Source organism: Heterocephalus glaber, unplaced genomic scaffold, assembly GCF_053883595.1.
Source record: "Heterocephalus glaber isolate CG9 unplaced genomic scaffold, H.glaber_assembly_v1.0 deba00001446, whole genome shotgun sequence".
Classification (NCBI taxonomy): Eukaryota; Metazoa; Chordata; class Mammalia; order Rodentia; family Bathyergidae; genus Heterocephalus; species Heterocephalus glaber.
In genome coordinates this window covers 9,600,777-9,628,226 of record NW_028258298.1, presented here as the reverse complement: position 1 = coordinate 9,628,226, position 27,450 = coordinate 9,600,777, and the positions used below count along the sequence as shown (strand labels likewise).

General features: G+C 53.9%; 1 protein-coding gene across 6 annotated transcripts in view; it reads right to left on the bottom strand.

The window, feature by feature from the left end:
- Positions 1-27,450, bottom strand: part of Kirrel3 (kirre like nephrin family adhesion molecule 3) — a 584,234-nt gene that overhangs the window by 4,380 nt on the left and 552,404 nt on the right. For 4 of the 6 annotated variants that reach the window (XM_021242765.2, XM_087214243.1, XM_087214245.1 and 1 more), the window contains 10 exons: positions 24,506-24,611; positions 19,189-19,337; positions 17,555-17,682; positions 16,392-16,518; positions 12,547-12,647; positions 10,704-10,902; positions 9,370-9,405; positions 5,914-6,021; positions 4,193-4,302; positions 193-279 (listed from right to left, as the gene is read on the bottom strand). In XM_021242765.2, coding sequence (XP_021098424.2) covers positions 193-279; positions 4,193-4,302; positions 5,914-6,021; positions 9,370-9,405; positions 10,704-10,902; positions 12,547-12,647; positions 16,392-16,518; positions 17,555-17,682; positions 19,189-19,337; positions 24,506-24,611 — 1,151 coding nt within the window. Of the gene's footprint in view, positions 1-192; positions 280-3,327; positions 4,093-4,192; positions 4,303-5,913; positions 6,022-9,369; positions 9,406-10,703; positions 10,903-12,546; positions 12,648-16,391; positions 16,519-17,554; positions 17,683-19,188; positions 19,338-24,505; positions 24,612-27,450 lie in introns of those variants that run through there. The other 2 variants (XM_087214246.1, XM_087214242.1) reach the window with 2 other exon arrangements.

Sequence of the window (27,450 nt, the reverse complement as noted above, 5' to 3'; positions counted from 1 at the left end):
TTGTTGTTATCCTTTGTAGGGACTGGGGCTGGCACCACCAGAGCTAAAAACCAGATTCCATGGGGCCAGGGATTTAGCTCAGGGGCACTGCGCCTGTCTTATAAGCACAAGGTCCTTGAGTTCTATCCCTGGTACCAAAAAAAAAAAGACCAGATTCCATGGTCCCATCGTATAACCCACAGTCACTCTCACCTTGAGGTTCTGAAATTCCTTCTCCTCTTCTTTGAGGACCTCCAGCTGCTTCAGTACTGAGTCTTGTTGGAATTCGCCCCGATCCATCTACAACCCCAAAATGGCTGCTCAGTGGATAGGAAGTGGGCTCAATGCCACCTCCTCCAAGGAAACGATGACAAATGGACTCAAGAAATCACCATATATTCTCCTGCCTCCCCCACCCCTCACTGCCTGAACCACAGAGGGAATGAGATTCCAGATCTTACGGATGTTCCTGGCCTCGCCATCCTAAAGGACAGAGAGAGGCAGGAGATGGGGGGGGGGGGGCGGTGAGGTGTGGAACAGGTCTCCACAGCTGCACTTTCTTGGGTTGGACAAGGATATCACCAGAGATCTCACTTGGCTGATTCATTCAATTCATTGAGCATTTATTGAGAAATTTTGGCCAGGCCCTGTGCTAAGGGCTAGGGACACACAGATTAAAATTTAGGACAGTTCATCAACCAGGGCCAGGTTCAATGAGGCCTTAAAATGATATCATAGGATTCCTTAAGAAGGAATAACTACATGTGAGATGCTGGCAGCACAGTGTCATGGTTTGGATCTGAAATGTCCCCACGTGTTGAGAGCTTGACCCCAGCCTGTGGCGCTGTTGGGAGATGGTGGAACCTTTAGGGAATGGATGGGGCTTAATGGGGAGGAAGTGGGGTCCCCAGGCTGTGCCCTTGAAAGGGATATGGGACCCTGGCCCCTCTTCCCTCTCCTTTTTGCTTCCTGCCATCACGAGGAAAGAAGCCTCATCTGCCACACACTTCCACCATGCTGTTCTGCTTCACCAAGGACTGAAACTTGCAAAACCGCAAGCCAAAATACATATTTCCTCCTTTCAAGTCGATTTTCTCACACGTTTTGTCACAGTGACCTAATGTTGACTAACACAATGGGTCACCTCTGTTATTCACAGCAATGACTCAGCTGCACTGGAGTCTTCCCAACAGATGCCAAACAGCCTGAAGGGGAAAATCGCTTCTTGCTCTCCTGGGGTCCCCAGCGCACTCGGTCCAGTGCCTTGCATGTGGTTGTCACTGACAAAATGCTTTTGGAGTGGGCTCTTTTGATTATTCGATTCATCAAGTGCCTAGCACAGTGCTTGACATATAGCAAGGCTGTTGTAAATGTTATGTTTATGTTGAGAATGAATCTTGTGTTGTGAATGACTATGTAAAGTGGCTTAGTTCCAAGTCACTGAGAAGAATAATTGCATGTAAACTGAAAAACAAAGCACAGTGACATATAAATTGCATCCTATGGCAGGGTGTGGTGGCGCCACCAGGATGTGGTGCCTCCTGTAATCTCTGCACTCTGGAGGCGAGGCAGGAAGGTTGCAAGTTCAAGGCCAGCTGGGCTATGCAGTGAGTTCAAAGCCAGCCTGACTACAGAGCAAGACCCTGTCTCAAAACAACGCCAAAGCAAACAAACAAAAAAACTCCTCCCATTCTCACTTCTGCTAATCGCAAGGTTTAGGCGAGGCTCCCACTCTGAGCAGGATGTTCCCTCTCCCTTGGAACTTGCATCCTTGCCTCTTTTTGGAGCCCCATGGAATCCTGCCACCACTTTACTCATAATATTGCCTTTTTCATTTTTCAGTGAATGCTCTGGCTTTTTCTGGGTTGGATGATGATGTCTTCTTTTTCTCCTTCTCTTCCTCCTCCATCTTCCTCTTCCTCTGTGCTGGAGATTAAACTCAGGACCTTTGCATTGAGCTATTTCTCCAGTCCCCCTCCCCACCCTTTAAATTTTGAGACAGTCTCAATAAACTGCCCAGGCTGGGCTTGGACTTTCAATCCTCCTGTCCTCCCAGAGTGCTGGGATTTCAGGTGTGGGCCACCACACTCAGCTTGAAACTCTTTCTCACCAGATTCAACTGTTAGGTTTGCCTCTCCTTGTTGATGGGGTTGTTTCCAGGGTCAGAGGGTAGAGGCAGTCAGTGGGGGAATGAAGACCTCCACAGGAGGAAGCTAGCCACAGAGCCCTCAGCGAGTCCCACCTGCCAAATTATCTCCCTCCTCTTGCTGGAATTCTAGGTGACCCCCCTCTCTTTCCCAAGGGTGTGGAATTGTCAGAGGTGAGCAGAATGTTCCAAGGTAGAGGGAACTCAAGGCTCATTCACGCTGAACTGTAGAGACCTGCTGACATTTGTACAGAGATGTTCATTCTTCCTATGTCTGGGGTGCAGTTTCCCTTGTAAAACTAAACACTGCTGTGTCAGGCATTAAGTTCGGCCCCAGGGAAATAGATAAGCGTAGACTCAGGAACATAACCTTTGCCCTCGAGGATCTTGGGGTAACTGGGGAGGCTGACCTGTAATTAGGCAATACACTAGGAGAGAGGCACATACAGAGTGTTTCTGGTAGGGCAGAAAGTATATCGCTCCACAGCAGTGTCAGGGTGGTAGGGGTAGCACAGAAATCATGCAGTTGACACTGGAGCTGATCCCTAAAGAAGATGAAATTCAACAGGTAGCAGGAACAGCCTGTGCAGGGGATTTTGAGGAATGAAGAACTCTGAGAATGGAACTGCAGACTCTTGGGTGCGTCTGGAAAGCCAGAGGTGTTTGGTGGAAGACAGGGCTGGGAAGGCGGCAGCTGCCTTGCCCGGAGGCCTGGCAACATGCTGGGCAGCTGGACTTCATCCAGGAGTCCTGGGAGCCACTCAGGGACTGAAGTCAGCCAGTCACGGGCTCTGATTTGCACTTTAGAAGGACCCTTTTTGCAGGGCTCCGGAGGGTGGATTGAGAAAAGTGCCAAATGCTGACACCAATTAGAAGGCTGCTGTGGTAGTCCAGGGGAGCTATAACAAAGCCTGAGAGAGGGGAGTGACAGTGGAGAGGCAACAGGAACACACATTTGAGACATTTTTTGAAGTGGAATTGACAGGCCCTGAAAATCAATTGCATAAAGAGTAGCAGAGGGAAAAGTCAGTTCAATTCAATGAACATTTAAGAGCAGCTGCTGGGTAGGAATGGGGCAGCAGTTGCTCACCATCTAGTGGGTGATTTTAGAGCAACAGGAATAGCTAACATTTACTGAGTCCTTAGTCCTCTGTGTGCTTGGTTCCATATCTGTGGATTCAGTCAGCCACAAGTCAAAAATATTTGGGAAAAATTGCATCTGTATTGAACATGTACATTTTTTTTTCCTTGTCAGTATTCCCTAAACAATGCAGCATAACAACTATTCACGTTTCATTTACATTGTATTAGGTACTGAGAGATGATTTAAAGAACATGGGTGGAGGTGTGCAGGTGATATAAAAGCCTTGAGCACTCTTAGATTGTGGTATTATCAGGGCATCCTGGAACCAACCCCCAAAGACACCCAGGAACACCATGTTCCATGGCTTCAAGCTCTTCAGAGCTTTCCCATTTAACCCTCACTATGGCTTCCACACCCATTTTGTGGAGGATGACGCTGAGGCTCAGAGAAGCCCATACTCTTTACCCCTGGCTCTGTTGTCACTGTTCTGGAGTGTGCTCCAGAAGCATCTGGCATAGTTGCCTTGGCTTCTGCCTAGACGGTCGGGGGGGGTTCTGGTCCATCAAGGGGATCAGGAAGGGGACCAGCAGGTTTGGTGTCAGTGGAGAAGTTCTGAACTGGCTTCTGCTGAGTACTCCAGGTCCCAAGGAGGAACTTCCGTTTCTCAGAGACTTCCTCGGGGGTGGTAGTGGAGTGTGTGTCTGGGTGTAGGACTGCTTATAGCACTTATCAAGGCAATCTGAGCATACGTTCTCTCCCTACTGGTCAGGCTCTCTGAAGGCTGGGACTTCACCTTAGACATCTTTGAATCTCCAGATCACCGAGCACCATATTGCAAGTATGCACACGGATGTTTTCGGGCTGAGATCGTGCACTTGGCCTGCTGGAGGGGCAGAAGGGGTGCATCTTGACTACTGCTCTGCCTCTCTGAAATACCGAGGGCTCGGAGAAGTGGACCTTCTGGGAGTGGAAAGCATTCTTACCATCAGCTGCTTGATGGTGGAGTGATCTTCAGTCTCCCGGCCAGAGGCAGGCTCCTTGTGGACAATCTCCACTCGGATATCATTTTTGGCTGACACAACACCTTTGAGATCTGGACATAAAATAGAAAAGTGTAGATGCCAAATTCAGTTCTTGATGTCAAGAAGGAAGGCTTGAGATGTCACATTGCCCTGAGGCTGCCCCTCACCCCACCACCCCAGGGGTTCACCCTCCCTTCAGCCCCTGAACGAAGGAGCTGGATGGACAGGCTGTGGGCCGTGTGGCCCTTGTTGCATGCACCTCAATGTCCCCTTGGTGGAGAGGGTGTCCTCATCCATCTGTCCGGTTTACTGAGCTAAGTCCTCTCACGTCACTGCCTTCTCGCTTCCTTCTATAAGTCTTCCCTGCCAGGCTCTGATCTCTACGTCAGCAGAATCACAAATCGAACTGTTGGAAAGGACCTTGGCATCCACAGCCACCTCTCATCCTCAGTGGAAGCAGGCGCGCAGGGCTCCAGCTTCCTGGTGGTGCTTCCGTGGTGCAAGCTTGACTCCCATAAGGAGGCAGTCGATTTCTAGCTGAGGAGCTGCACCAGACAGTTCTTGCTACAAATGCTCCCTGATCATTTCCACTGAGAGGCATGGAAGGAGGGCCTGAGGCCTCATCACTGGAGGCCAAAGCTGCTTAGCTGGGAGTGGAGACCATGTGAGGGAGGGGAACCACTGGCTTCCTTCCAACATGTGGAGGCTGCCAAAAGGCCCAGGTGGCAGACTTATTCTGCTGTTCCCTTTGTGTATTCTGCTCAAAGAAGCTTAGAGCCAAAGGGGTCATAAAAGTCACCGTATCCAACCCCTTAACATTACAGCCAGCCAGGCATGGTGGTACAGGGCTATAATCAGAGCACTCTGGGAGGCTGAGGCAGGAGGATTGCAATTTTTAAAAATTAATTTTATTGGTACACTTTTGACATGGGATTGCAGTTTTGGACAATTTAATAACTTAATGAGACCTTGTCTCAAAATAAAAAATAAAAAGGGCCCGGGATGTAGCTCAATGTGAAGGCTCTGGGTTCAATCACCAGTACAACACACACAAAACTGAAGCCTGGAATAAGAGTGGCTTGCTCAGGGTCACATGGTAGAAGAGGCCCGACTAGAAGACTGTCCATCTGCTCTCCTCCTCTCTACTCTACCCTCCCACCTTACCCTGCACCTGTCTGTCCATCCCATGTAACTTCAGAGCTGAGCCCAGTACTGAAGTTCTGGTCACGCAAGATACCTCCAGAATGCACAAGTACTATTGTTTACTTGCCACTGACGAAGGCCTTTAAAGTTTGCTCAGAACCACTCCTTGAATGTTTTCTGTCCCCCGTGTGGGTGACCTGCTCTTCAGGTTGTACTCGTAGCCTTTGGAGAGCAAAGGGTCAAACCATCTCCTTGCCCCTATCCTGATAAGGCCACCTCTGTCCCCACTGAGAATGCTCTGTGTGTCCTGCCTGAAGCACCCGCTGCCTGTCCTGCTGCATGGTCAGTCAAGTCCAGCTCAGCCTCTGCCGAGTGCCTGCCCCGAGAGTTATACCGTAATCAGACCCAGCCCTGCCCCAGAAGCTCACAGCACTGAGGCCCCTGTTCATCGCACTCCTGCTTACTTGCTCTCCGGGGCAGTCTAAGCCTGGCCTTTTTCTCTGTCCCCCTCCCTGAGATCCCGGGTCTCCCTCCCGTACTTCTCTGGGAACGGGCACAGCAGAAGGCCACGATGGTTGCCAGTAGGACGAGGAAGGCCACACCAGCTCCCACGGCCACCCCGATGATGACGGCCATCGGCACGGACTCTGTGGGAGAGAGGTGGACACAGCTGACGAGCGCTGGGGAGAGCCCACTGTCCCCCAGAACCTCACTCGCTCACTTGGGTGCAGCCTCTGCCATGCAGGCCCCTCTTGGGAAACGTGTCAGTGGGGACCTGAGCAGGCACAGGCAGAGTCTGACAGGGTCAGCTCTGGCTGGGACTGCAAAGATGGGGGTGGGGGACGTGGGAGGAGGAGAGGGTGGGGAGGGGGCAGAAGCTGGAGCAGACACAGAGAAGGGAGAGCCAGGGGAGAGGAACACTGGGGATGTAGGGTGAGGCTGGTGGATTTTAGCACTCTGACATTAAACAGGAATCTATCCTGCAGTGGCTGCTGAGTCACAAGTCCTGCCTTGACTCTGAGAAATGTCAGTGGTCACTGTCCTTGCTTGACCAGTTTATTCCTTCCTTTCCTTCCCTCTCCCAGGTGCTTGTGGGATGCCTGTGGACTATCAGCTCTTAGTTTTCGGGTCTGAGACAGCTTCCCTGTGGGGCCTGCTGGAGACACTGTCTCAGTGCCAGGGAGGCAGGATCACAGTTCCCCCACCCCCACTTCTAAGGAGAATGCCCTTTTTCCTTGACCTCTGGTCCTGCTCCTCCATCAAAACCAGGCCTCGGAGTACCTGGGACCTGTCCCCATGTGAGAGGACTCAGAACTCCGAGAAGCCTTCCTTCAGTCCTTGTGCTGAGTTTCTGCAGTCTGTCTCCTCCTGGCCGAGTGGGGGTGGGGATAGAGAGGGTGAGGACGGGTGTGGGGCGCTTTTTCAGATAGCCCGGGTCCTTTTATGGGTGCATATGGGGCTTAAGTCCTGGATCAAGCCCCTCATTTTTATAGACAGAGATACTGATGTCCAGAGAAGTCAAGTGACTGAATCAAGGACACACAGCTGCCTGTAATCCCGGCACTCTGGGAGGCTGAAGCAGAAGGATTACAAGTTTGTGGCCAGCTTGGGCAGCCTAGTGAGACTCTGTCAAAAGAAAGAAAGAGGGCCGGGGATTTAGCTCAGTGGTTCCGCCACCTGCCTTGAAAGCGCAAGGTCCTGAGTTCAATCCCCAGCACCAAAAAAAAAAAAAAAAGAAAGAAAGAAAGAAAGAAAAAGAAATTAGAGATGTAGCTAAGTGTGAAGGCCCTGGGCTCAATCCACAGCACTGGAGGAAAAAGAAAAGGCGCACAGCTGCGGCGCAGCCAGGGCAACCCTAGGCCTTCACCCCCCCCGCCCCACCCCCCGCCTGCTCCGGCCACTGTATCATATGGCATCCTCCAAATCACGCAAGCATTTGTTAGCCCAGAATGTTGGTTGTATGATTCCTGGCATTGTCACTTCTTTCGAACAACCTATTCCACCTCTCTTATCTGTAAAGGAGGAGTAATATTAGTTCGAACCTCCCAAGGTTGTTATGGGGTTTAGATGCCGAAGTAGATAAGGGCCTTGGAATGGAGCCTGGTAACAGGCCTACTCATGTGTTTGCTCCGGTCATTGTACAGGAAGGGGGAAATGTGTAGGGGAACGTTCCTTTGAAAGCCTGAGCTTGCTCCTCACCCAGCCAACATTCATGCTGTGGGACAACCAGGTATTCGTTCTGGTGCTGTGGTTAGTCTGTCTTTATTGCTGTTTTCTTTAAATTGCAGAAGAGAGGCACAAACCCTGAAACCCTGGCTCCTGAGGTGCTGCTGGGAGGAGGTGTAGGGAGGTGGGGGCACTGACCAGAGCTGATGCCTCTCAACCAGCAGCATGTGGTTAATACTGCTCTGTCCTTGTGCCACCCCAGGACTTGCACACTAAGCCCTTTGTTGCCTACCTATTGGTAGCCACTGCAGAGGTGACCAAGAGGAGGTAGGAATGGCAAACACTCAAGATTGCAATGGGAGGTGTTTGCATTGGTCTTAACCATCAGGATGGAAAGGAGGGACATGACCTCAGCCGAGCTTGCTTTGGCAAATATGCTTCTGTCTCTAGGTTTGAATTCCACCAGGGAAGGGAAACTTCTTTGGAAGCTATGCATTTGGATTTTATTAACTTGAGTTTGATTTAGTTTCCTCTTGGATTCCTACTAAGTTTCCTTGGGAAAACTCAGGGCTTGTCTCAGCTGAACTTGGAGCCAAAGCATGACTGTTCCTGAATGTTCCCAGGCCACACGTTTTTAGAGGTGGGACAGCAGTATCTGAGGTCCCTTCTGACTGGCACCCTGTTAGTCCATGTTTCCTCTAGTTGTGAGCACTGGGGGCTGATGCACCATCAGGCTGGAGAACAGTCCCCAAGCAGGTGGGCAGGGACAGAGGAGGAGGGGACCTGTGGGGGCACGTGGCATCCTTTACAAGTTCCCAGTGTGACTCTGGCCTGGCCTCTGCTCCTGTGTGGACACAGCACCCCCAGGACGTTCCCCCAGCAGGAAGTGGGGAGAGGGACTGCCCTGGCCCAGTCAAGGAGGGGGGCTGGGCAGGAGGAGTCTCAGGCACCAAGGGAAGAAGGGGTCAGGGAGCACTGGCCAGCGTGAACAGACACACATAAATGGAGGCGGAGGAACCTACCACCCTCCATGCCAGGGTGGACTGAGGGGCTGATCCAGGCTGCCTTTCTGAGCTGGCTGTGGCTTGGATTGGTGCTCTGAGAGCGGCACATCTGCTCAGAGAGTTGGTCATGTGGGCCCCCCTTGGAGCTCACTGAAGGGTGGGACATGGGCCAGTGGCCAGCATGGTAGTGGACAGAGGGCCTCCAAGTCCTTGGCAGGGCCTTGGTTGGCTCCACAGAATCTGATTTTCCATGTCCTGATTTTGTCTTCTGGTTTTCTGCTTGGGGTGGGAGTAGGTGGCCACCTTGCAGCAAGTGTGGGTGGGGCACTGCCTGGCCACCTTGGCCTGGGGGGGGAGACGGTTAGGGGGAGGGAGGTGGTGAGGAGCGGCAAGCATGGAGCAGACAGGCACAGTGAGGCCAGGAGGCGGCATCAGTGTCTGGGAAGCAATGCAGAGCTGGTGATGATGTGGAGGAGCAGAAGAGGTAGGGAGAGCAGGGAAGTAGAGAGACCAGGATGGGGTGGGAAGCAGGGCTTCTGTAGAGAAGGACAGGAGGAATGGGGAAGGCAGGAGCAAGAGCCAGTGTCCTGGGGAGAAAGGAGCCTGGGGCAGGCCTGGCAGCAGCAGGAGACAGGTCTCTAGGGTCCCCAGACCCCCGGCTGGCTGGAGGCCCCTCCCTTGCTTCATTGCACTAAAACTGGTCCTGGGGGTGGGCAGGGAAATTAGCGGCCAGTGCAGGCCTCTAACCTGGGTGGGGTCCCCTCCCCAACTAGCCAGGAAGTCCCTCCCCCCTCCCAGGGCGATTCTCATGGCCTCCTTTCGTACCTGCTTCCAGCCCGGCTCCCGACTTCATTTCCGAACCTGTTTGGAAATAAAGCAAGCGTCCACAGCCAGGGCCTGGCTGGCCAGGGTGGGGTGGGATGGGGACTGGCCATCTGGAGGGGTTGGGGACAGTCCATCCTGTCTCCGGGACTGCCCCACAGACCCAGGCTCGCCCAGCTGAATTTGGGGTTTATTCAGACTGACTAGGGGACTCCAGAGGGGGTGGGGACAGATGGAAGTCAAGTCTGGGACGGAGTGGAGTGGGGGTGAATGCCGAAGGGAGGGTGCAGGGTGGGGGCACTGAGGGGAAGACAGGAGGGTAAGCAACAGGGTCTAGGAGGGTTTGGATGAGGTGTGAATGATATTACGGAAATTATGTGCAAAGCGTTATGCAAAGCGGCTCCTGTTAGGGAAGAGGTGTTAGGAGACCTGGAGATGAGCATCAAGTGCAGCACTGAGGCTTGAGGGGCTCGGCTGGGACCACCTGCTTGGCCTGCAATCTGGCCCAGGGTCCAGGCCTGACTGAGCCCTATCCTGGCCCTCTGTGGCTCAGGGCTGGCCGGCTGAGGGGCAGTATCTGCTGCCCATTTCTGGACCTAGGGTGCAGCGGGCTGCACATGCAGCTTCTCTGGAACCACTTGGTGCCCCTCAGAGGCTCTGAGAGTCTGTCCAGAGAGCTGTGAGAAGACACTGGGTTTCTCAGCATCTGTATGACCAGGAGCCGAGGCAGCTGGTGTGCTTGATCACACTGAGATGAGCCTTCCTCCTCCTCTCTCTCAAATCTGGCTGCTGTGTTCCCTTCTGCCCGGAACAGCCCTTCTGCTGGGTGTCTCCTTAGAGTTCAGTGGTCTGATGTCTACTCAGGACTGCAGATCCTGGGCCCAGCCACCCCAATCCCACAGAGAGTGGTGAGCACCTGTCCTTAGCTTTAGCTTGGGCGCCCTCCGAGTTACCCCATGGGTAACTGGCTGGGTTTATTTTCCTGGGGCCCAACCCTGGTCCCCAACACATCCATGCCAGTGTGTTTGCATGCTCTGCCCAGTCGTGAAACCTGCTGAGGGCACTCGGGCACCAGCTCAGGGTGGACTGCGTGGAAGCCAGGGCCTTCTAAAGTGGTCAGTCGCCTTATCAAGGTAATTGGCTGGCTCACTCTGGTCACCTCCCCCTGGAACACAGCTGTGGGGCACAGTGGGGTGCAGTCTCTCCCCTTTCTGCTTCCTGGTAGAGGCTCATGCCCCTTGCCTCAGGGGGAGCCAGACTGAGGCAATGTGGCCCGAAGGGAAGAGCACAGTGGCTGGTCCTGGGACCCCCCCACCCCCGGGCCTGGCGGCCCTGACCTTGCTCCTTGAGCCGGATGATCTCCGTGTCAGAGCCAAAGCTGTTCCAAGCCGTGCAGTTGTAAATGGTCTGAAAGTCAGCCCGCACGATGCTGCTGATGGTCAGCGTGGAGATGACGCCCTCCTCTGTGCTGACCGTCTCCACCGTGTAGCGCCCTGATGTCCCCGACTCCAGCACATTCTCCTTCCAGGACCAGGCCTGTGGGGTGCACCAAGTTAGGAGCAAACCCCACCAGAGCTGCACACCGGCACCATGTGCCATCTCCCTGGCCCTGGTGCCAAACCAGGCAGGCTCTCCTCACTGTCATCACCACCAACATGTGTCCACAGAGGGACTTGCCCCCCCTCTCCCATGCTACACGCAGAGACACACAGGCACTCAGACATAATGCATAAACACATTTATCTTTGTTTGCAAAGTGTGCAATTATTTTTTGCAGTATTAGGGACTGAACCTAGGGCCTCATGCATACTAGGCAATTGCTCTTCCACTGAGCTACAGACCCAGCACTTTTTATTTTCAGACAGTCTAAGTTGCCCAGGCTATCCTTGATCTTGTGATCCTCCTGCCTCAGCCTCCTGAGTGGCTGGGACTACAGGTGTGTGCAGCCATGCTTGGTTAGTTTGTTTTCAGAGCCATTTCATGAACGCCACATGCCTGTCACATGTCAGCCCCTTGGGCATCCCAGAATGTGGCAAGGCAGGTCCAAGCCTGGAGGCACGAGTGAGCATAGAGCAGGGCTTGTCGAGCTCTGGACTAGCTCCTACCCAGACGTGGGCTGCCCATGGCTGTTTGCAGCACTCCTGGCTTCCACTTACTGGATGCCAGCAGCACCCTGCAAGCTGTGACAACAGAAGGCTCTCCAGCCTCTGCCCAAAGTTCCCTGGGGACAAAGCTGCTCTACTTGAAACCACTATCTTAGGGTTAGCTATCTATGAGAGAAACACAGTGTGAAAATGCTCAGGAGTGGAATATTTTTTAACGGGCATGTGTTACATTTATAATTTTAAAAAATTAGAGTGAAATGTACAGGGAGGTGTAGGTATTAGTTGTGTGTGTAATTCTTGCCATTTTTGTGAATCTGTCAGTGAATGAAACAGATGCCCGAGAACATGTGTAGCAGCCATAATGCCACCTTAGTTTACTAGGACAGTGGTTCACACACATGTAGCCTGCTGTCTCACTGCCCAGTGCTGGCCCACCTTACCTCTGGGCACTGCCTCCCTGCAAAGTCTGCCCTGCAGAGTTGACCCCTGGCCCCTGGGCTTACTATTCCTGAGACTGTTACAATATATTCACTTTTTTTGTTTTCATGCGGAACTTCTATCAGCTTCAGATGGATTCTGGTTCGAGACCCTCCAGGGTGAATTCTACTGGGCGCGGGGAGGGATAGGAGTTCGGAAGAAGCGAAGAGGGATGGGGTGGTGGTCTCTGAGGGGAGCCCTGTGGTAAAAGGGAGCCCCCAGTCTTAGGAGGATGGTGGGAGGTACGGGGAGGGGTTGCCAGCTCTGAGCTGAACATTAACCATTTTACCAGGCTGATCTTGAGGCCAGGAAAGGGAAGAAATTGTCTTTTCCCTCTTGCTTGCTCTCTGGCTCCAGGATGTAAAATTCACTCAGAACCATTAATATCACAGCTCTGTTCCCAGAAAGGAGGCTGCCTATGATTTTGGCTTCAGGATGTGTTTTTTTCAGAATGTGTTCTTAAGAGACAGGGCTGGTGTGCTTTTCCCCACAGAAGGAAAGGAGGCTCAGAGGTGTGTACCCACTGGGCCAGCTTCCCAGCTGCCCGGGTATTGGCAGAGGTGACCCCTGGCACTGCCCCCCAACCCCCAGCACTCACGATGCGGTCGGGAGGTGGCGTGCTCCGGATGAAGCATTTGATCTGGCCTTTTTCACCATGGAGGGCATGCTGAGTCTGAGTGCTAGAGATGATGGGGGGCCCTGTTGGAGAGGCAGTGGATTAGCGATCCAGGAAAGGCAGGTCCCCAGCTGGCTGGCCCCCACTGTGGTGGGCTCAGAAGCGTAGTCATTGATCCAAGCACTTGGCAAACATTTACTGAAGTCCTGTATGTGCAGCTTAGAGCACGAGGTAGGGGTCTTGAAGATAAATTAGGCATCCGGTGGTAAAGCTCTCGGGGGATCATGAGTGAATGCATCTAAGTCAGAATCCCTTGAAGACATAAATAACTGTAATAAAAGGTGGTTTATACCATAGACTCAGTGCAGATAAAACGCTAACCGCCTTCAGAGGAGAGAAAATAATTCTATCTGGCGGACAGAGAGAACTTTACGAAGGAGGTGGTGAGTTAGTGAAGGAGCAGGGGTAGGTGTCGGGATGATGGAAGACAGACCTAAAGAATATTCACTCTACCTGGCCAGGGGTTGGAGTTCTGGGCATTTCTCAGATCTCCAGTAGAGGGCGCTCTTGGCTAACAAACTGCGTGTCTTTTGCCAGGCCAACAAGGGAGGAAGAGAAACGGTGCTGCTCTGCTACCAAGGGCGGGAATCACCCTGGATAGGTGGGGCGTGAGGGCCACGATGATAACCTCAATCCAACACACGTCTCAAGAGAGCTGTAATTCATTATCTCTCCTGTTGTTGCATATATATGCAGAAGGCCCGGGTGAGACTGCAGCTCCCAAACTGGCCTTAATATTAGATATTATCCCATCCAGTCTGTGTCTGTCTCATTTATCACAGGGGGCAGCCTGTTCCATAGTATTGCCTGTAAGTTCTGCCCATCATATAACCGAAGACTCTTCTGTGTGATGTTTTCCTGGCAGTGAAAGGGGAAAGGAGAAGCAGCTAGTTTAGTAATTTTCTCAGCTAACTTCCTGGCTACAGTGAGCAGCATAGGGCTGGAAATCCTCCCTTTCTGCATCCCTGGTGTGATGGTTGGGACTTAGCAGAACACAGAGGAAAGCTAAGACCAACAGATGTAAGACCAACAGATCTGGAGAACAGGCAAAATTATGCTGGGAACAAAACAAAAATTGCTGCAAACCTAATTGCTGTTTATTAGCCACCTTAATTAAAACAGATTTGCATTTCTATGAGTAGCTCTCAGCCAAGGGGAAAAAGGTATTGAGCAAGGAGGATGAAGCTTTGCTGAGTTTAGGATGCTAATGCCTCAGGGCTGGGGCTGCAGACTTGGGGAACCTCAAGGTCAGGGCTTCCACCCTCAGATGACTAAGGTGGGGGGGGGGGTGAGCCCTACTTTCCTCCTTTGAAGGAGGATCCAAACTCCGAGAGAGGGCTTTGCCAAAGAGATGAAGGTTCCATGTGTTGAGAACCTGAATGGTGCTTTGTTTTGCTGCTGGGCTAAAAAGTGATGCTATATGCCTGGAACTGGGAATTACCAAGGGGTTCACAGGATTCTAAAAGCAATCAGCAAATGCATCTGCATTTATGGGCTTAAAAGGAAACAAAAAGCAGGATAAAGGGAAGTGGGGTTGGGGAGTCAATCAGCCACTGGCAGTTCATCTTCCCCTTCCTGTAGATAGCAGATTTGAGGTAGCTCAGTTGAGATCTGTGCCAATTTGTTCCCTAAAAGGCCCTGGTTGGCAGGTGTCTGCAGGCAGCCACTGGCTGTGATGAGGGCTGGTCTCATTCCAACCGCTGTCACACCATCGGATCCCCTCAGTCCAGGCCAGGCCCTGCCTGTTGGCTTCACCATCCCTCTACCTGTTCTCAGACTGGAGGCTGGCAGTCTTTTCCCCCTGGGCCACTCATCCAGCCCCCTGCCTGTGTGCCTGTCCCAGACCGGCAGACATAAGCAGGTCAGTTGCCTACTTCAATCCCTTCAGCATTTCTCTGCCCAGCAATGTAGGGCAGCTCTGTTGGAAGGGTTGGATGGCAAACTTAAACTGTGGGATGACCCAGGTCAATCTGCTGGGCCCAGACCAAGAGAAATGTCCTCCAAGGTGTGCATTCTGCAGGGCAGTCGTGGCAGGAGGCCTTCTCCCTTCAAGAAACCTCTTTAAATCTCCACTGGGAAATGCCTGCATGTCTAAAAGTGACAGCAAAATGTGGCACTTCTTTAACTACCTTTCCCCCTCAGAAACAAGTATGCAAAGTTAATAGCTTCACTGGGGACCCTGGAGGGCTCATGTGAGCCTGAGGGTCCCAGCCTCTGCACTGAAGATGGCAGCCAGACCCCCCAGTGTCTGTCCCAGAGTGGCAGCCGGGAGGGTGAGGATTTCACTGTGGCCTGGTGCCTGGGGCCCAGTGTCAGACACCGGTGCGGCAGGAAAAGGCTGCAGCCTGTGTTGCCATGGATATATGGAGGCGCGATCAGATGCTGTTATTTTTAGCCCTGCAGTGCCAATTTATTGGCAGCATCCTGGGGACACACAGGAAAGGCAGGAAGGCTCCCGAGTCAGGGTTCTGCCTGGAATAGGTGGCCTGTGAAGGCTCCAGGGTCTGGGCAGATTCACCCTCCCTCTGGGGCTGCCATGTCCCTGGGGGAAAGGAGGAGAGGATTGGGTGGGGAGGGGAGCTGGTAATGGGGACAGCAGAGGGGGTGCTGGGGAGGCACCAAGCTGGGCTTAGTTTTCAAGCAAATGGGAAAATAGACAAGGCTATCGGTGGGTTGAGAAGAAGCTGAGGGATGGCTCATTTCCAGAACACACCTACCCCACCCCACTCCAGGCCCTGCTCTGGGGCCGGGACCCGGAGGCTCCTCCCACATGAGTCTGTGGCTCAGGGCTTTGGTCTGAGGTGCTACGGTGGGCACAACAGTGGCAGGGGTCAAACCCCTGGAGAGGGCCCCAGCTCTTTCACCCTCTCAAATGGGTGGCTTTGGTTTCCGACCACAGCCCGAGGACACGTCACTGCAGCCTTCTCAGGTCTGGCCTGAGCTTGGACCCAGCATGCCCGGACCACCTGCTGCCAGCATCCAGCCTGGCCTGATGCCTGCACCTTGATGTGGCCCACAGTGGCCATTGGTCAGCCCGCACTGTGAAAGCACTGGGTTGTGTCACTGTATAAGAAGACCCATCCCCGAGTCTCAAGGGACCTTTTGTATTGGTCTTTGGATGGTGACAGGTCCCCCTGGCCGATCAGCTCTAACTCAATGGGAAGAAGCTGGCCACAAGAAGAGGGAGAAGGCCCTTAACCTTTCCTGGGGCAAGGCCAGGGTGGGTGAATAGGGTAGATAGGAGGCATGGTCACCTGGGACCTCTGTCCCCTTTTTCCTGGGCCAGGTTAAACTCAACAGGCTACCACTCTTAGGGCTTAGGGACCCCCCCCCACCGCCTTTTTGAGACAGGGTCTTGCTGTGTAGTTCAGGCTGGCCTTGAACTCATGATAATCCTCCTGCCTCAGCCTCCTGAGTGTGGGGATTTCAAGGGTGCACCACCATGCCTGGCTGGGCTGAGACACTTTTTTTTTTTTTTTTGGTACCGGGAATTGAACTCAGGTCCTTGCGCTTGCGCAGCAGGCGGCAAAACCACTGAGCTAAATCCCCGGCCCTGAGACACTTTTAAGGTAACAAAAAGGAGGCAAGTAACCAGAAGACTATCCAAGCTCTTCCTGTTTCTGGCCTGCTCTGACAGGGACTCTAAGAGGTGGGTACAACTGCTCTGGACCCCTGGTTGGAGGTGGCAGCAAGGCCCAGAACTGGTGACAGCCCCTTGGGTCTTTCTCTCCCCCCTTCCACCTGGCCCACCCCAGTGAGGGTCTTACCATTGACAGTCAGGGTCACCTCTCTCTCCCCGGCTCCCACCCGGGGGACCACAGCTCGGCACACATACTTTCCAGCATCCTCCTGGCGGACGGATTTGAGGGTCAAGGTCTTTTCATTGCTTAGGACCTAAGAAAACAGGGAGGGTCAGACATGGGGCCATCAGATGGCTGCACACAGGCCCAGTGGTACCTGCATCCAGGGAGCCTGCTGGGGACTCCTGGCTTCTGCAGACTGAGAGGTGGAACTGTCCTCCCTCTGCCTTCTGGGGCTCCTCTCCCAGCCTGGCCATGGCTGAAACTACCCTGTAGTTAAACTTGGAGAGACCTGGACCTATGTTTTCTGAGTCATTTTCAGGATCCCTTTGGGATGGAGCTTGGGATGATGACCAGAAGGCAGGCTTTAGTGCTGGCTGGATCTGCCTCTGAGTCCTGGCTCTGGCAGTGAAGAGCATGAAGCCTTGGTCAGCTCAGAGGCTGGGCTTCCTTATCCATCGAAGGAGGGTGGCAGCTCTTAGGACAGCTTGGTGTCCCGGGCCTGACTTCCTTCTGCCTCCACTGCTTCCTTCCCCAGCCTCACCGCTCCTCCCTATTGCAGGGACACCTGGCAAACTCCAGAGCACTAATGAATATATACATTTGAAAAGAGGAATGCAGGGAGAGAGCAAAATGCAACGTCAGGATAAGTTTATTTGTGGGGTCTTTTTTTGTTTGTTTTTTGTTTTTTGATGGTAGCTGTGAATGAATCCAGGACCTTTGCACTGAGCTATAGCTCTACTCCTTAAAAAAATTTTTTTTAAAAAAATTTTGAGACAGTCTTGCTGTTTCTTGGGTAGGCCTTTTACTTGTGATCCTCCTGCCTCAGCCTCCTGAGTAGCTGCACTTGCAAGCATGTGACACTGCTCCCATTTTGTTTGGGGGAAGTTGAAAAGCCTTTCTGGGGACTTCCCATCGCTCCATATTGGCAACCACCTACTCTCCTTGTAAGATACATGATAGGAAAACTGCAAAGGCGAATGTGCTTAGGGAGAGAGGGGGAGAGGTGGGTGCCTGGGTTTCTTCTCCCCTTTATGGGTCTTTTCCCTTGGGCTTGTTCTGGAGATACCCCAAGTCCAGCTGTGAGAAGAGCCCTCCCTGCCCGCCATAGCCCTGTCCCGGGGACTCACCACACCCGAGCCTCGCTTCATCCACACGATGGTCAGGGATGGGTTGCCGATCCAGGCGCAGCTGAAGACGGCATCGGAGCCCAGGTCCACGAGCAGAGACTGGGGCTCCATGGTCATCCGGGGTCCGACTGTGATGGGGAGGAGTAAGCGGGAGGGTGCAGCTGGGTGGGGAGCTCCGGGGACCCTCTGTGCTCGCATCCCCTTTCCCCTCACCCTGGCTGGAGGACAAGGGACAGCTGGGTGCTTGGGCCACCTCCATCCAATTCGGCTGGTGCCCTTCCATGTTTGTCCTCTGCCCTGGTGGGGCCTGGGGCCTGGGGGTGGGACTCAGAAGTACGGAGGACAGCCTGTGTCCAAGCCCCGCCTCTCTCAGGCCTCAGAGGCAGTGGTGAGCACTGGCGTGGATTCATCCCCCGGGGCCCTTGCATCTCCTTTCCTCTGTCTGGATCCCAACAGACTTCAGGAAGTCTGGGGTACCCCACCCCAGTGGGTGGGCAGAGGCTTGGGGGTCCTGACCTGGAGTCACTCACTGAGTCCTCCCAGAGCCTCTGCCCAGCTGCTCTGAGACAGGAGCGAGGGAGGCAAGGCTGTGGGTCCCTCGAGCTCTTCTGTGGGCCCTTTGCACCCCACCGGGCACCCTCGGGTTGGCCTCTTCCTCCAGCCTCCTTCTCAGCCACCTGAAGCCCTCTGAGCCCCATTTCTCACCTCTGCTGCCCATGGGACAGCACTACGCATGCTCCTCTCCGCCCCGCAACCCACTGGCCTGCAGCCCAGGCCTCGGCCCACAGGTCCCCAGGTTGTGCAGGCTGCTGGCCAGGCAGGTCTTGGAGCCGCCTCTGGGGCAGAACCCAACACCTGGGGCCCGGATCCTGGGGCTAGTCCTGTACCATAAAGCAGAGTGCATCTGTGGGGGCAGCGGAAGGTAACAAACAGGAAGTTTGTAAGTGCTTTCGGAACCGCAAAGGGCAGTGCCTGCGTGAATGATTGTTGAGAGCACCCCGCCCTTAGCAGTGGGCCAACTCTCTGCGGGTCCCTGGCAGGCCATCGGTGGGGAAGGGTGAAGGGTCATGAGTCCCCTCAGCGGGACAGTGGAATGTGTGAACCTGGGGCAGACTGGGTCATTATGGGCCTCTGCTCTCATCTTGACACATAGTCACTATGTGGCCTCAGGCCTCAGTCTCCTCATCTAGGTAAGGGGACAACAGTATCTACTCATGATGCGACTGCATGTTTGTGCCCCTCCCATTCCTGTGCTGCAACTTAACCTCAGTGTCACACTGGGTAACAGGAGGCGATCGGGTCATGAGGATGGGCAAAGGAGAGCTTGCTTCCTCTCCTCTCCTCTCAGGCTGGCCCCACAAGGACAGAGAAAAGGCAGCTGTCTGTAAGCCAGGAGTGAGCTTCCCAGAGCAGCTGTGCCACCCCGATTTCAGTTAGGCTACCCGGTCCACTGTAATCTGTGGAGCAGCGTGGGCCGACACCGGCTGGTGGGGTCATTTGCAGAGGAGCGTAAACGTGAGCGCTATGTGCTCGGGATGCGGAGTGGCCATGTGTGCATGAAGCCAGCTGCTGTCCTCAGCCAGGGGCTGCCTGGTGCCAGCTGGCTCAGAGAAGCTGCCCATCGCTGCACTCACAGTAGACATCCACTGTGCGGCTGAGGTTGGTGCTGCCCAGGGCGTTGGTCACCTCGCAGGACACGGGCTCTGAGAAGTACGTGTAGTCCACAGTGGTCCTATACACCTCCCCAGATGCCTCCTTGATGATGTGTCCCCGCTTGGCCCACCTGCAACAGAGGCCGGGGGTTAGGGGGACCTCCCCTGGCATGGCTGTCCCCCTGTCCATCCCTCAGGGCAACTGGGCCTGTGGGGCCCTCAGTGGAAGTCTCCAAAGAGGGGCGTCCTCAGAGGCTGGGAAACAGTCGGTCTTCACCCACCCAGGGGGTCGTGGCAACAGTGGGCTTTGGGCTGTGGTCACTAGTGGCCCCTATATTCTGGAGGGATATGACTTGATTACCCAGGTGGCCGGTCCATCTGCCTGGCGAGACCATGGTCGACCCAACTGTCAGCAGCAGACAGCCTGCCTGTCCTGCTCTGTGCACAACTACGGGCCTATCCTGGGCCATGTTAGAAAAGGAGGCTTAGTTCTGACCTCAGAGGCCACAGTCCAATGTTGTGTGCCCTTACATGCATACACTTGCACACGCACACCTGCATGCACATCCCTACCACACGCAGAGAGAAAAATGAGTCTCTTGGAGCCTGGTCTCCAGGCAAGGTGCGATGTAGGAAAGCTGTGATGGAGACCTATCCCACCAGCTCTTCTCGTCCCGCTCAGCCACCTCACTCGCTTCTGGCTCCTGCCCCCAGTGTGCATCCCTCCTGGTGCCCCCTCTCTCCTTGGATGTCATTTCAGCCTCCCTCCCAGGGATGGCACTTGCCCATCTTCCTCCTCAGCATCTACCTTCCTGCTCTGGATTCGATCTTTGGAGGCTGCAGCTCCATTAGCCCTGGTTTGTGGGGGAAGGGGGGCAGGAAGCGCCTTTTGGCTTATCAGTACCCCAGGCTTGGCCTCGACCCTGAGGTGGTGCTCACTGCATTGGACAAGCCACCAGGCATCTGCTATGTGCAGGAAGCGCTGCAGACCATGGGGGTTGTGTGTTCATTGTGAATGTGTACGTGTGTGAGTCTGCATGCTTACATGCCTGCATATGTGCATATGTGGGAGTGGAAATGAGTGCACGCATGTGTGTGAGCACACATGAGGGCCCAGGTGTACACATGTGCACACATGTATGAAGGTGGGCTCTCATTATAGATCCCTAAAGAGAGAGAGCTCACAGCTTTCTGCTTTTCATCCTATCGTGGACAGCAGTGCCTCTTTGAAGCAGAGAACTCCTACCTTGCTCAATCTAGACAGATTCCCTCTGCCACAGCTCGGCCTGTTTTGGGGTGTGAGTGTTTCATGTGAGAGCATTCCTGTGGCCCTGCCTCTCCTTCCCTCCCTCTGCTCTGGGACTTTCCTGGTCCCTCCGTGTCCTGTCTCCTCCTTCCCTCCCCAGCTCCTTGGCTTGGTGTGGCCCATGTAGCCCTGAAAGATGGCCATTTCTCTGAATCTCATGGATCACCTAGGCCAGAGTTGTGCAGTTGTTATCACGAATTAATATCAGGTAATTATTAAGAACACCATTAATAATAACAATTATAGTTTAACAACAGAGCAAACCATAGCTCCCTGAGAGCTTAAGGAGCTTCCCAACAAACCATTATGAGTTATTCATGAATCATTTCAATTCCTAACTTTAATTTAATGACCAGACTTAATAGTCAGGCACGGCCCCTGTCTGAGGTGGAATAATTCAGTTCCAGACACAGCTGGGGATGTGGGTCCCACTACTCCTTCTACCCTGTGGAAGTGAGGGGGTCTGAGTGGGACACTTTGAGAGACCAGGCTTGGGGAGATGGCCCTGCTTCTGGAGGCTTTCGGCACTGGCTGCTGGGGCTGGGGCCCAAGAGAGCTGGCTTTGATGGTGTGGCCCTGTTTCTTCCTCGGGGGCTGTTGGAGAAGATGGGCCTTCTCCTTCTTCTCTGTTGGGGGCCCTCCCTGTGAAAGCCACTTGCTTGGCCCGAGTCAGCAGGAGAAGTGCTGGGGCCCTGCAGGCCTGGAGCCCAGCATTCCAGGTCCTGCAGATCCTCCTTCCCAGGCCAGGATGGAGTGAGAGAGGAAGAGACAAGAGGACCCAGACAGCCATGGGAGAGGAGGCTTTCCTGCCCCAGCAGAGGCATGCTGTTTGAAATGGCCCTCTGTGTGGCCTGTCTTCCATTAGAGGTGCTGGGATAGCAGGAGAGGCTCTCTGACTGTCCCCTCCCAGGGTCATGGGCAGGAGCAGCCGAGGGTCTGGATCCTCAGAAGCCCAAGACCAGGGACTTTGGTGAAGGCACCCTTGGTACCCCATGCCTCAGGAGTCCTCTGCTCACACCTCAGTGTGTTTTCCCCTCCCACACCTAACAAGCCTGAGGGATCCCTGCAGAAGGCTCTGAACATGCCTCTCAGTAGCTGGCCACCCAACCAGGTCCCCTCTTGTCTCCTGTTGGTCTGAGGCTCAGCCTCCTCCTTCCGGCTCCTTCTCTGTATGTTCTCTCTCTTTCCCTGCTGTTGCTTCCACATCTTTCCCAGCCCCTCTGAAAAGGGACTCAGCTTAAACCTTCCCCAATCAATGTCTAATTTTGTCTGAACAAATGTAAGAGGATTAATTATTTATATCTCAGAATCAGGAGGCCTGGTGTGTCATGGCTGGCAGGTTGGCATGTCAGACAGCCCCGAGCTTGTCTGCGGCCACCTCAGAGCGCAGAGCTCGGGGAGCCTCATGCTGCGCTCAGGCCTGTTCTGCTGGCCCTGGGCTCCTGGTCCCTGGGGGCAGCTGAAGAGACAGCCATGCCCGGCCATGCCCTCTTTTAGGGTGTTGGGGTTGGGGAGAGCATCTGCTTAATTTCGGAGATTACAGCCTCTTAGGTGGACCAGGGAGGAAGCACTCAAGACAAAGGGAAATAAAGAAACAAAGATTCCCATGATTTTGTCAAAGTCAGTTGGGAAAAATCAATGTACTTATGTGATGAGATTTGCTTAAGGCTGTTCCTCTTGGGTCCCTGCATTCAGAATGTGCTTGCAAACTCCAGGCTGCTTGGTGAGTGCTCGCTGGGGGAAGGGGCTGAGTAGCCAGGACAGGCACAGGTCCCTGCAGCCTCCATCCTTCACAGCCTGGCTCTCATCTTTTTCTGGGACTTGAAGGCTTCCCCAAAGCTTTTGGAGCCCCGGATGGAACCCAAGCCCGCATTGACATATTTTCAGGCTAATCAGAAGTGCACGAGGGATGTGATGAGTAAAAACCAGTGACCACCTGCAAGGAGTCCCCACTCTGCCCTTCACAGCTCCTAGGTGCACCAGGTGCTCCTGGGTCCCCAGAGCCACAAGGTAGGACAGAGAGGGAGGGAATTCCCCTGACACCAACGCCCAGGGAAGCCTGCAAGCTCATTAACTTTTTACTTTCCAAAACCAAACTTCAAAATCAGAGAAGATTTACAGAACAGTCACATTAACTACCATCTTTCTTCACCTCCATCTGCCAGTTGTTCACACTTGGCCATGTGTGCTTTAGAATGACTTCTCCCTGTATAGATTTACACCTCTTCTTCCTCCCTTTTTTACAGGACTGGGATTTGAACCCAGAGACTTTGCCCTGAGCTATACCCCAACCCTTTTTTATTTTTTATTTTGAGATAGCGGTTGCTAAGGCACTAAGCTTAGTGACTTAGTGACCAGGTGGACATGAACTTGTGATCCTCCTGCCTCAGGCTCCCAGAGTGCTGGCATTACAGGTATGTGCCACCATGCCCAACTCTTCATATTGTTCCATCTTTTCGAAGTGGTTGGCCTTGGGAGCCAGGCCCCACAGCCTGCAGGAGCCAGGAGGCAGGGGTGTGGCCAGAAGCTTTCTGGGCTTGCTGCCTGCTGCCTGCCCAGCCTCTGATCCCCAGGTCTCCAGGTGACCAGGGCCCCAGAGGCACTCGGGGGATGGTCCTGAGGATGAGAGGGCAGGGTATCTGCTGGGGTTCGAGTGAGAGTGGTGAGGGGGTGAGAAGAGCTGCCTTGGGAAACCGGCGTGAGAGGTGTTCTCTGGGCACACTGTTCCTGGTATCAAGGGCCCATGAGCCGAGAGCTGGGAGCAGACAGAGGCCAGAAGCTCAGCCTGGAAGGTGCAGGTCCAGAGGAAAGGCATCTTACTAGGTTTTCTTTCTGCGTCTTCTTTCACTTTGGGACAGATACCCAGCCAAGCCAGACCTGCCCCTTGGATCTAACTGGGATGCAGGATTGCTGGGAGCCAGGAAGGGACCTCTGGTCCTTGGTTCTTATGGCCTCCAGTGCAAGGAAGGGTTAAGTCAGGCCGGACAGATGGGTTTCCATCCTACTTTAACATATCCTCTGGGAGATGCTCTATGCCCTCCCTGGTGCTACTTAATTATCCCCACTGCAGGGAGCTCTCCTAACATCCAACCTGAGTCTCTGGCTGCCTCTTTGGTCCATTTGCCCTCACTCTGCCCGCTGGGCCTGCAATGCTTCAGGTCTTCCCTGCTTCCCACCCCCACTGGCCGGCCACTTTCCTTGTCTGGACCATTAGCATCCTTGGCCCTTGCTGAGGCTACAGCTTAATAACCCAGATCTACGGCAGAGGTGACACCCTGTTCTCTGCCACCAGGCCTGGGCTGTGGGGGATAGGGCAGACTTGGGGCCTCTGTGAGTTCCATGAGGCATCTGAGAGGAGGGTTTTGTCCTGAACCCCTCTGGGCCACTTAGTTTTGAAATCCCACATGATGAGGTGCATGGGCAGGGAGGTGCCAGAGGGGTGGCTGTGTGAGCTCACTCAATCAGGCAGACTCGGGTAAGGAGCCCCTAGTTTATGCCACGTGCTGCGCTGCATGCTGAGAGCCATAAGTGACTAAATTGCAGTTCTTGCCTTCGAGAAGCTCTGTCAAAAGGCAGAGACAAGCATGGAAAAAACAGTGATGCTTCCATCAGTGCTGTGGGCATGGACCTATGGGGGCCATGGGCCCTTAGGGTCCCGGGTACAACCAGACCCGAGTTGAGGGACAGTGATGAGGACAGACTGACTGACTCTCCCGGCTCTTTTAACTTTTTACCGGAACCTCTCTTTTCAGAAAGAGGGTCAAACAAGCTGTTAAGCAAAAGGGTATTGGCTGTTCCTCCTATGGAACAAGGAAAAGAAACATCCACTTGGCTGGCCGGTGGCTGGGTGTAGGGGAAGGGAGGAAGGCTCTTTGGACATGGATGTGAGCCATACACTGTGGCCATGTGTGAGCAGCAAGGGACACTCCGTGTGACAGGCCTGGAGGCGGAGGGCGGAGGGCCAGCCTGTGGCTCTGCAACTGTGATGCTCACCGGTACTGGGTGACAACAGGGTTGGCCTTTGCAGAGCAGTGGAATGTGACGACATTGTCCTCCAGAACAGGCTGTGGTTCCACCGACAGGTTGACAAGCGGGGGGTCTGCACGGAGAAAGAGAGATGTACTTGTGAACGGGGAAAGAATGGTGCCGGAAGCCCCCTGGTTGACAGGGAGAGTAAAGGCCAGAGATCCCACCCTCCAGAGTCTCTCAGAGCAGCCACCACCCTGGTGGTCACTTCAAAGTGGGACAGGGCTCAGCGGGAGGCCTTGCTACTCCCTGGAGGATTGAAGGTCTGGAACTGAAATGAACCCCCAGGCAGGGAGGAATCACGCTGCCCAACTTCCAGCTTCTAGCAAAACAAAAGTTTTCAGAAGGAGAGGCGAGAAGGGGTGCAGGGGAGGGGAGATGGACATTTAGCCCCATTTCAGCATGAGTTTCTGTCTTTGAAATGTCTGTTTGTGATTTCTCTGTGTAAAGGTTCCGGGGCTTCTGGTAAGGTGGAAGTGGCATTTACACCCTTTCATCAGCGTAATCATCTCCACAGTCCTGACTGGTGTCATTGGCCCTCAATCCTGGGCGGGGGCTTGTTTTCTCTTCTGATGTGGTAAGAAGCCAGGCTCTGAAGTGCTAAATGGCAGGAGGTGGAAGAGACAGGAAGTCAGACAGAGGAAGGGAGACAGGACCCAGAGACTCAGAGATCTGCACAGAAGGCATGAGAGAGAGGTGGACAGAGATATAGGGATGTGTAATCAAAGATTTTGCACTGAAAGCAAAAAACACCAAGGGAAGCTCAATATCAGAGAGAAAATGACAGCATGTTGGGGAGAAGAACCAAAGTAATGAGGGACAGAGAAAAGAGAGAGGGAGAAACAGACCCTGAGAGACAGAAAGGTGGGAATACAGCTGGAGGGGTCCTCAGCAGAGAGGCAGAGAGGTGGAGATGAGCCCAGGAGAGGCCTTGGTCCTGCCCACTCACGAGGAGCTGGCTCCAGACCTCCTCCAAGGCTGGGTGGCCCTGCTGCTGGCCCTGGCAGCCCTGGGTAGCCATCCTCCAGGAGAGAGGAGACAGTGAGCCACAGTCAGCCATTCTCCCTTGTTGTGCCCTGGAGACCTGGCTGGAGTTCAGCTCTGGGCTGAGTCCAAAGACAGCGGACCCCTCAGCCTAGCCAGGACCCTGGGCTGCCTCTTCCTGGCTGGTCTCCATCCACAAGCAGAACAAATCGCTGGAAGGCTGTGGGGACTTTCTAGGTGTGTGGTTCATCTTCAGAAAAGTTAGTACTCAGTTTCTCAGAGGCCATTAAGAAAAATCCTGGCCCCTCTGAGCCCTTGTGAGAAGCCCCACAGGGAGCAAGCATCTGGATCCTGGCTGAGTCTACAAGTGGGGGTCTGAGACCCCCAGAGAGCCAGCGCTCAGTCTCCCAGCTGGGGCTGAGCCTGGAGTGTGATCATATGACTGCTGTGCTCCTGCTCTGTGTGCCGGAGCTGGGCCAAGGGTCACTGCCGTTGCAGGAGACACCCATGGGCTGTGTTGGCATCTGCAGAACCCTGATGAGCAGCAGGTGGATACCTGTGCCGGGGAGCCTGATCTCCCCACCTTGTCCCCAGGTTCCAGGAAGCATCGCTGCTGGAGGAGCCTGCCTGCTCCCCTTTCATGGAGAGTCATGAGGGACGAAATGGTGCTACAGTGGGATTTCATGGCCCCAAAGGTCCATGTGTTAAAGGCTTGGCCCCTCGGAGGTGCTATTGGGGGTGGTGGAGTCTTTGAGAGATGGGAGCTGTGGGAGGCCTTTAGGCCACTGGGGTTATGTCTTTGAAGGAGTTTGTGGGACCTCAGTCTCTTCTTTGTTCTCTTTTTTCTCCCACTCACATGCTCTCCTGCTATGATGTGCTGCTATGATGTGGGGCCAACTGATCAAGGAATAGAACCACTGAAACCAGGAGCCTAAATAAACCTTTTCTCTTACCTAAATTCATTCTCTCAGATATTTGCTATATGATTGAAAGCTGATGGGCACAGATGGGTATTTTGACCAGTTCACTCTCAGTTCTTAAGGCACAAATTAAGTGATCATAAAGATGTATATAGCAAGGAATTGCTATGAGAACTCTCCTGCAATCTCCCAGAAGAGCTATCCCCTCCTTACACCTACAGCCTGTCCCTGTTTCCAGGGAAGGCTGAAGCAGGGGCCTGAGCCTGTCCTGCCAGGCTGGCCAGCTAAACTGTGCATCCTCAGAGGCCAGGGAAGAGCTTGTGTCTCACTGTGGGGAAGTGTGTCTGGAGGAACAGGAGATTGGTAATTGCCATCTGGTCCCCAGTTTGTAGCTGGCCCATGTCCTCGTGAAACCTAGTGCTCTTGTTTCAGGAAGTGATGGTGTCAGTTCAGTGGGATCTGGAACCCTGCTGTGGAACTGGGAAAGTTCCATGAGGCCCGTCCCTCACCTGAGTGTCCTTTACAAAGGAAGGAGCCCTCAAGAGGCAGGGACACAGCACATGGAGGCTGCTGGCCACCCCTCTGGCTGCCATTGTCATTCCCCCTAGGTAGGGCTCTCTTCTGCTTCCTCCCTCTCTCCTTGCAGTCCCCAGTCCCCAGCCTGTCCTTAAGGGCCTCCAGAGAACAGGCCCCAGGAGGGCCCCCCTCACCTGTTTCGTCTGCACCTCTGCCCCAGCCTCACCCCCATCCCTCTCTCTACCCTCCTCCTCTGAATGCACAGGATTTGAATTTTCAGGAGCCTGCTGGGCTCCAGGGGTATAAATAGTTTATGTCATATCCAACTATTAAACATGATTTTAATCCCACTTGTGATGTCAGCTGCATAACTTGCAGTAGGGCAGCTTTGATGTAGCTGGTGGAACTGAGATCACATTGAACAGATGTTACAGCTGAGAGTCTGTTAGTGTTTCCATCAGCAACCTGCGTGGGTGTGTATGTGTGCATGTG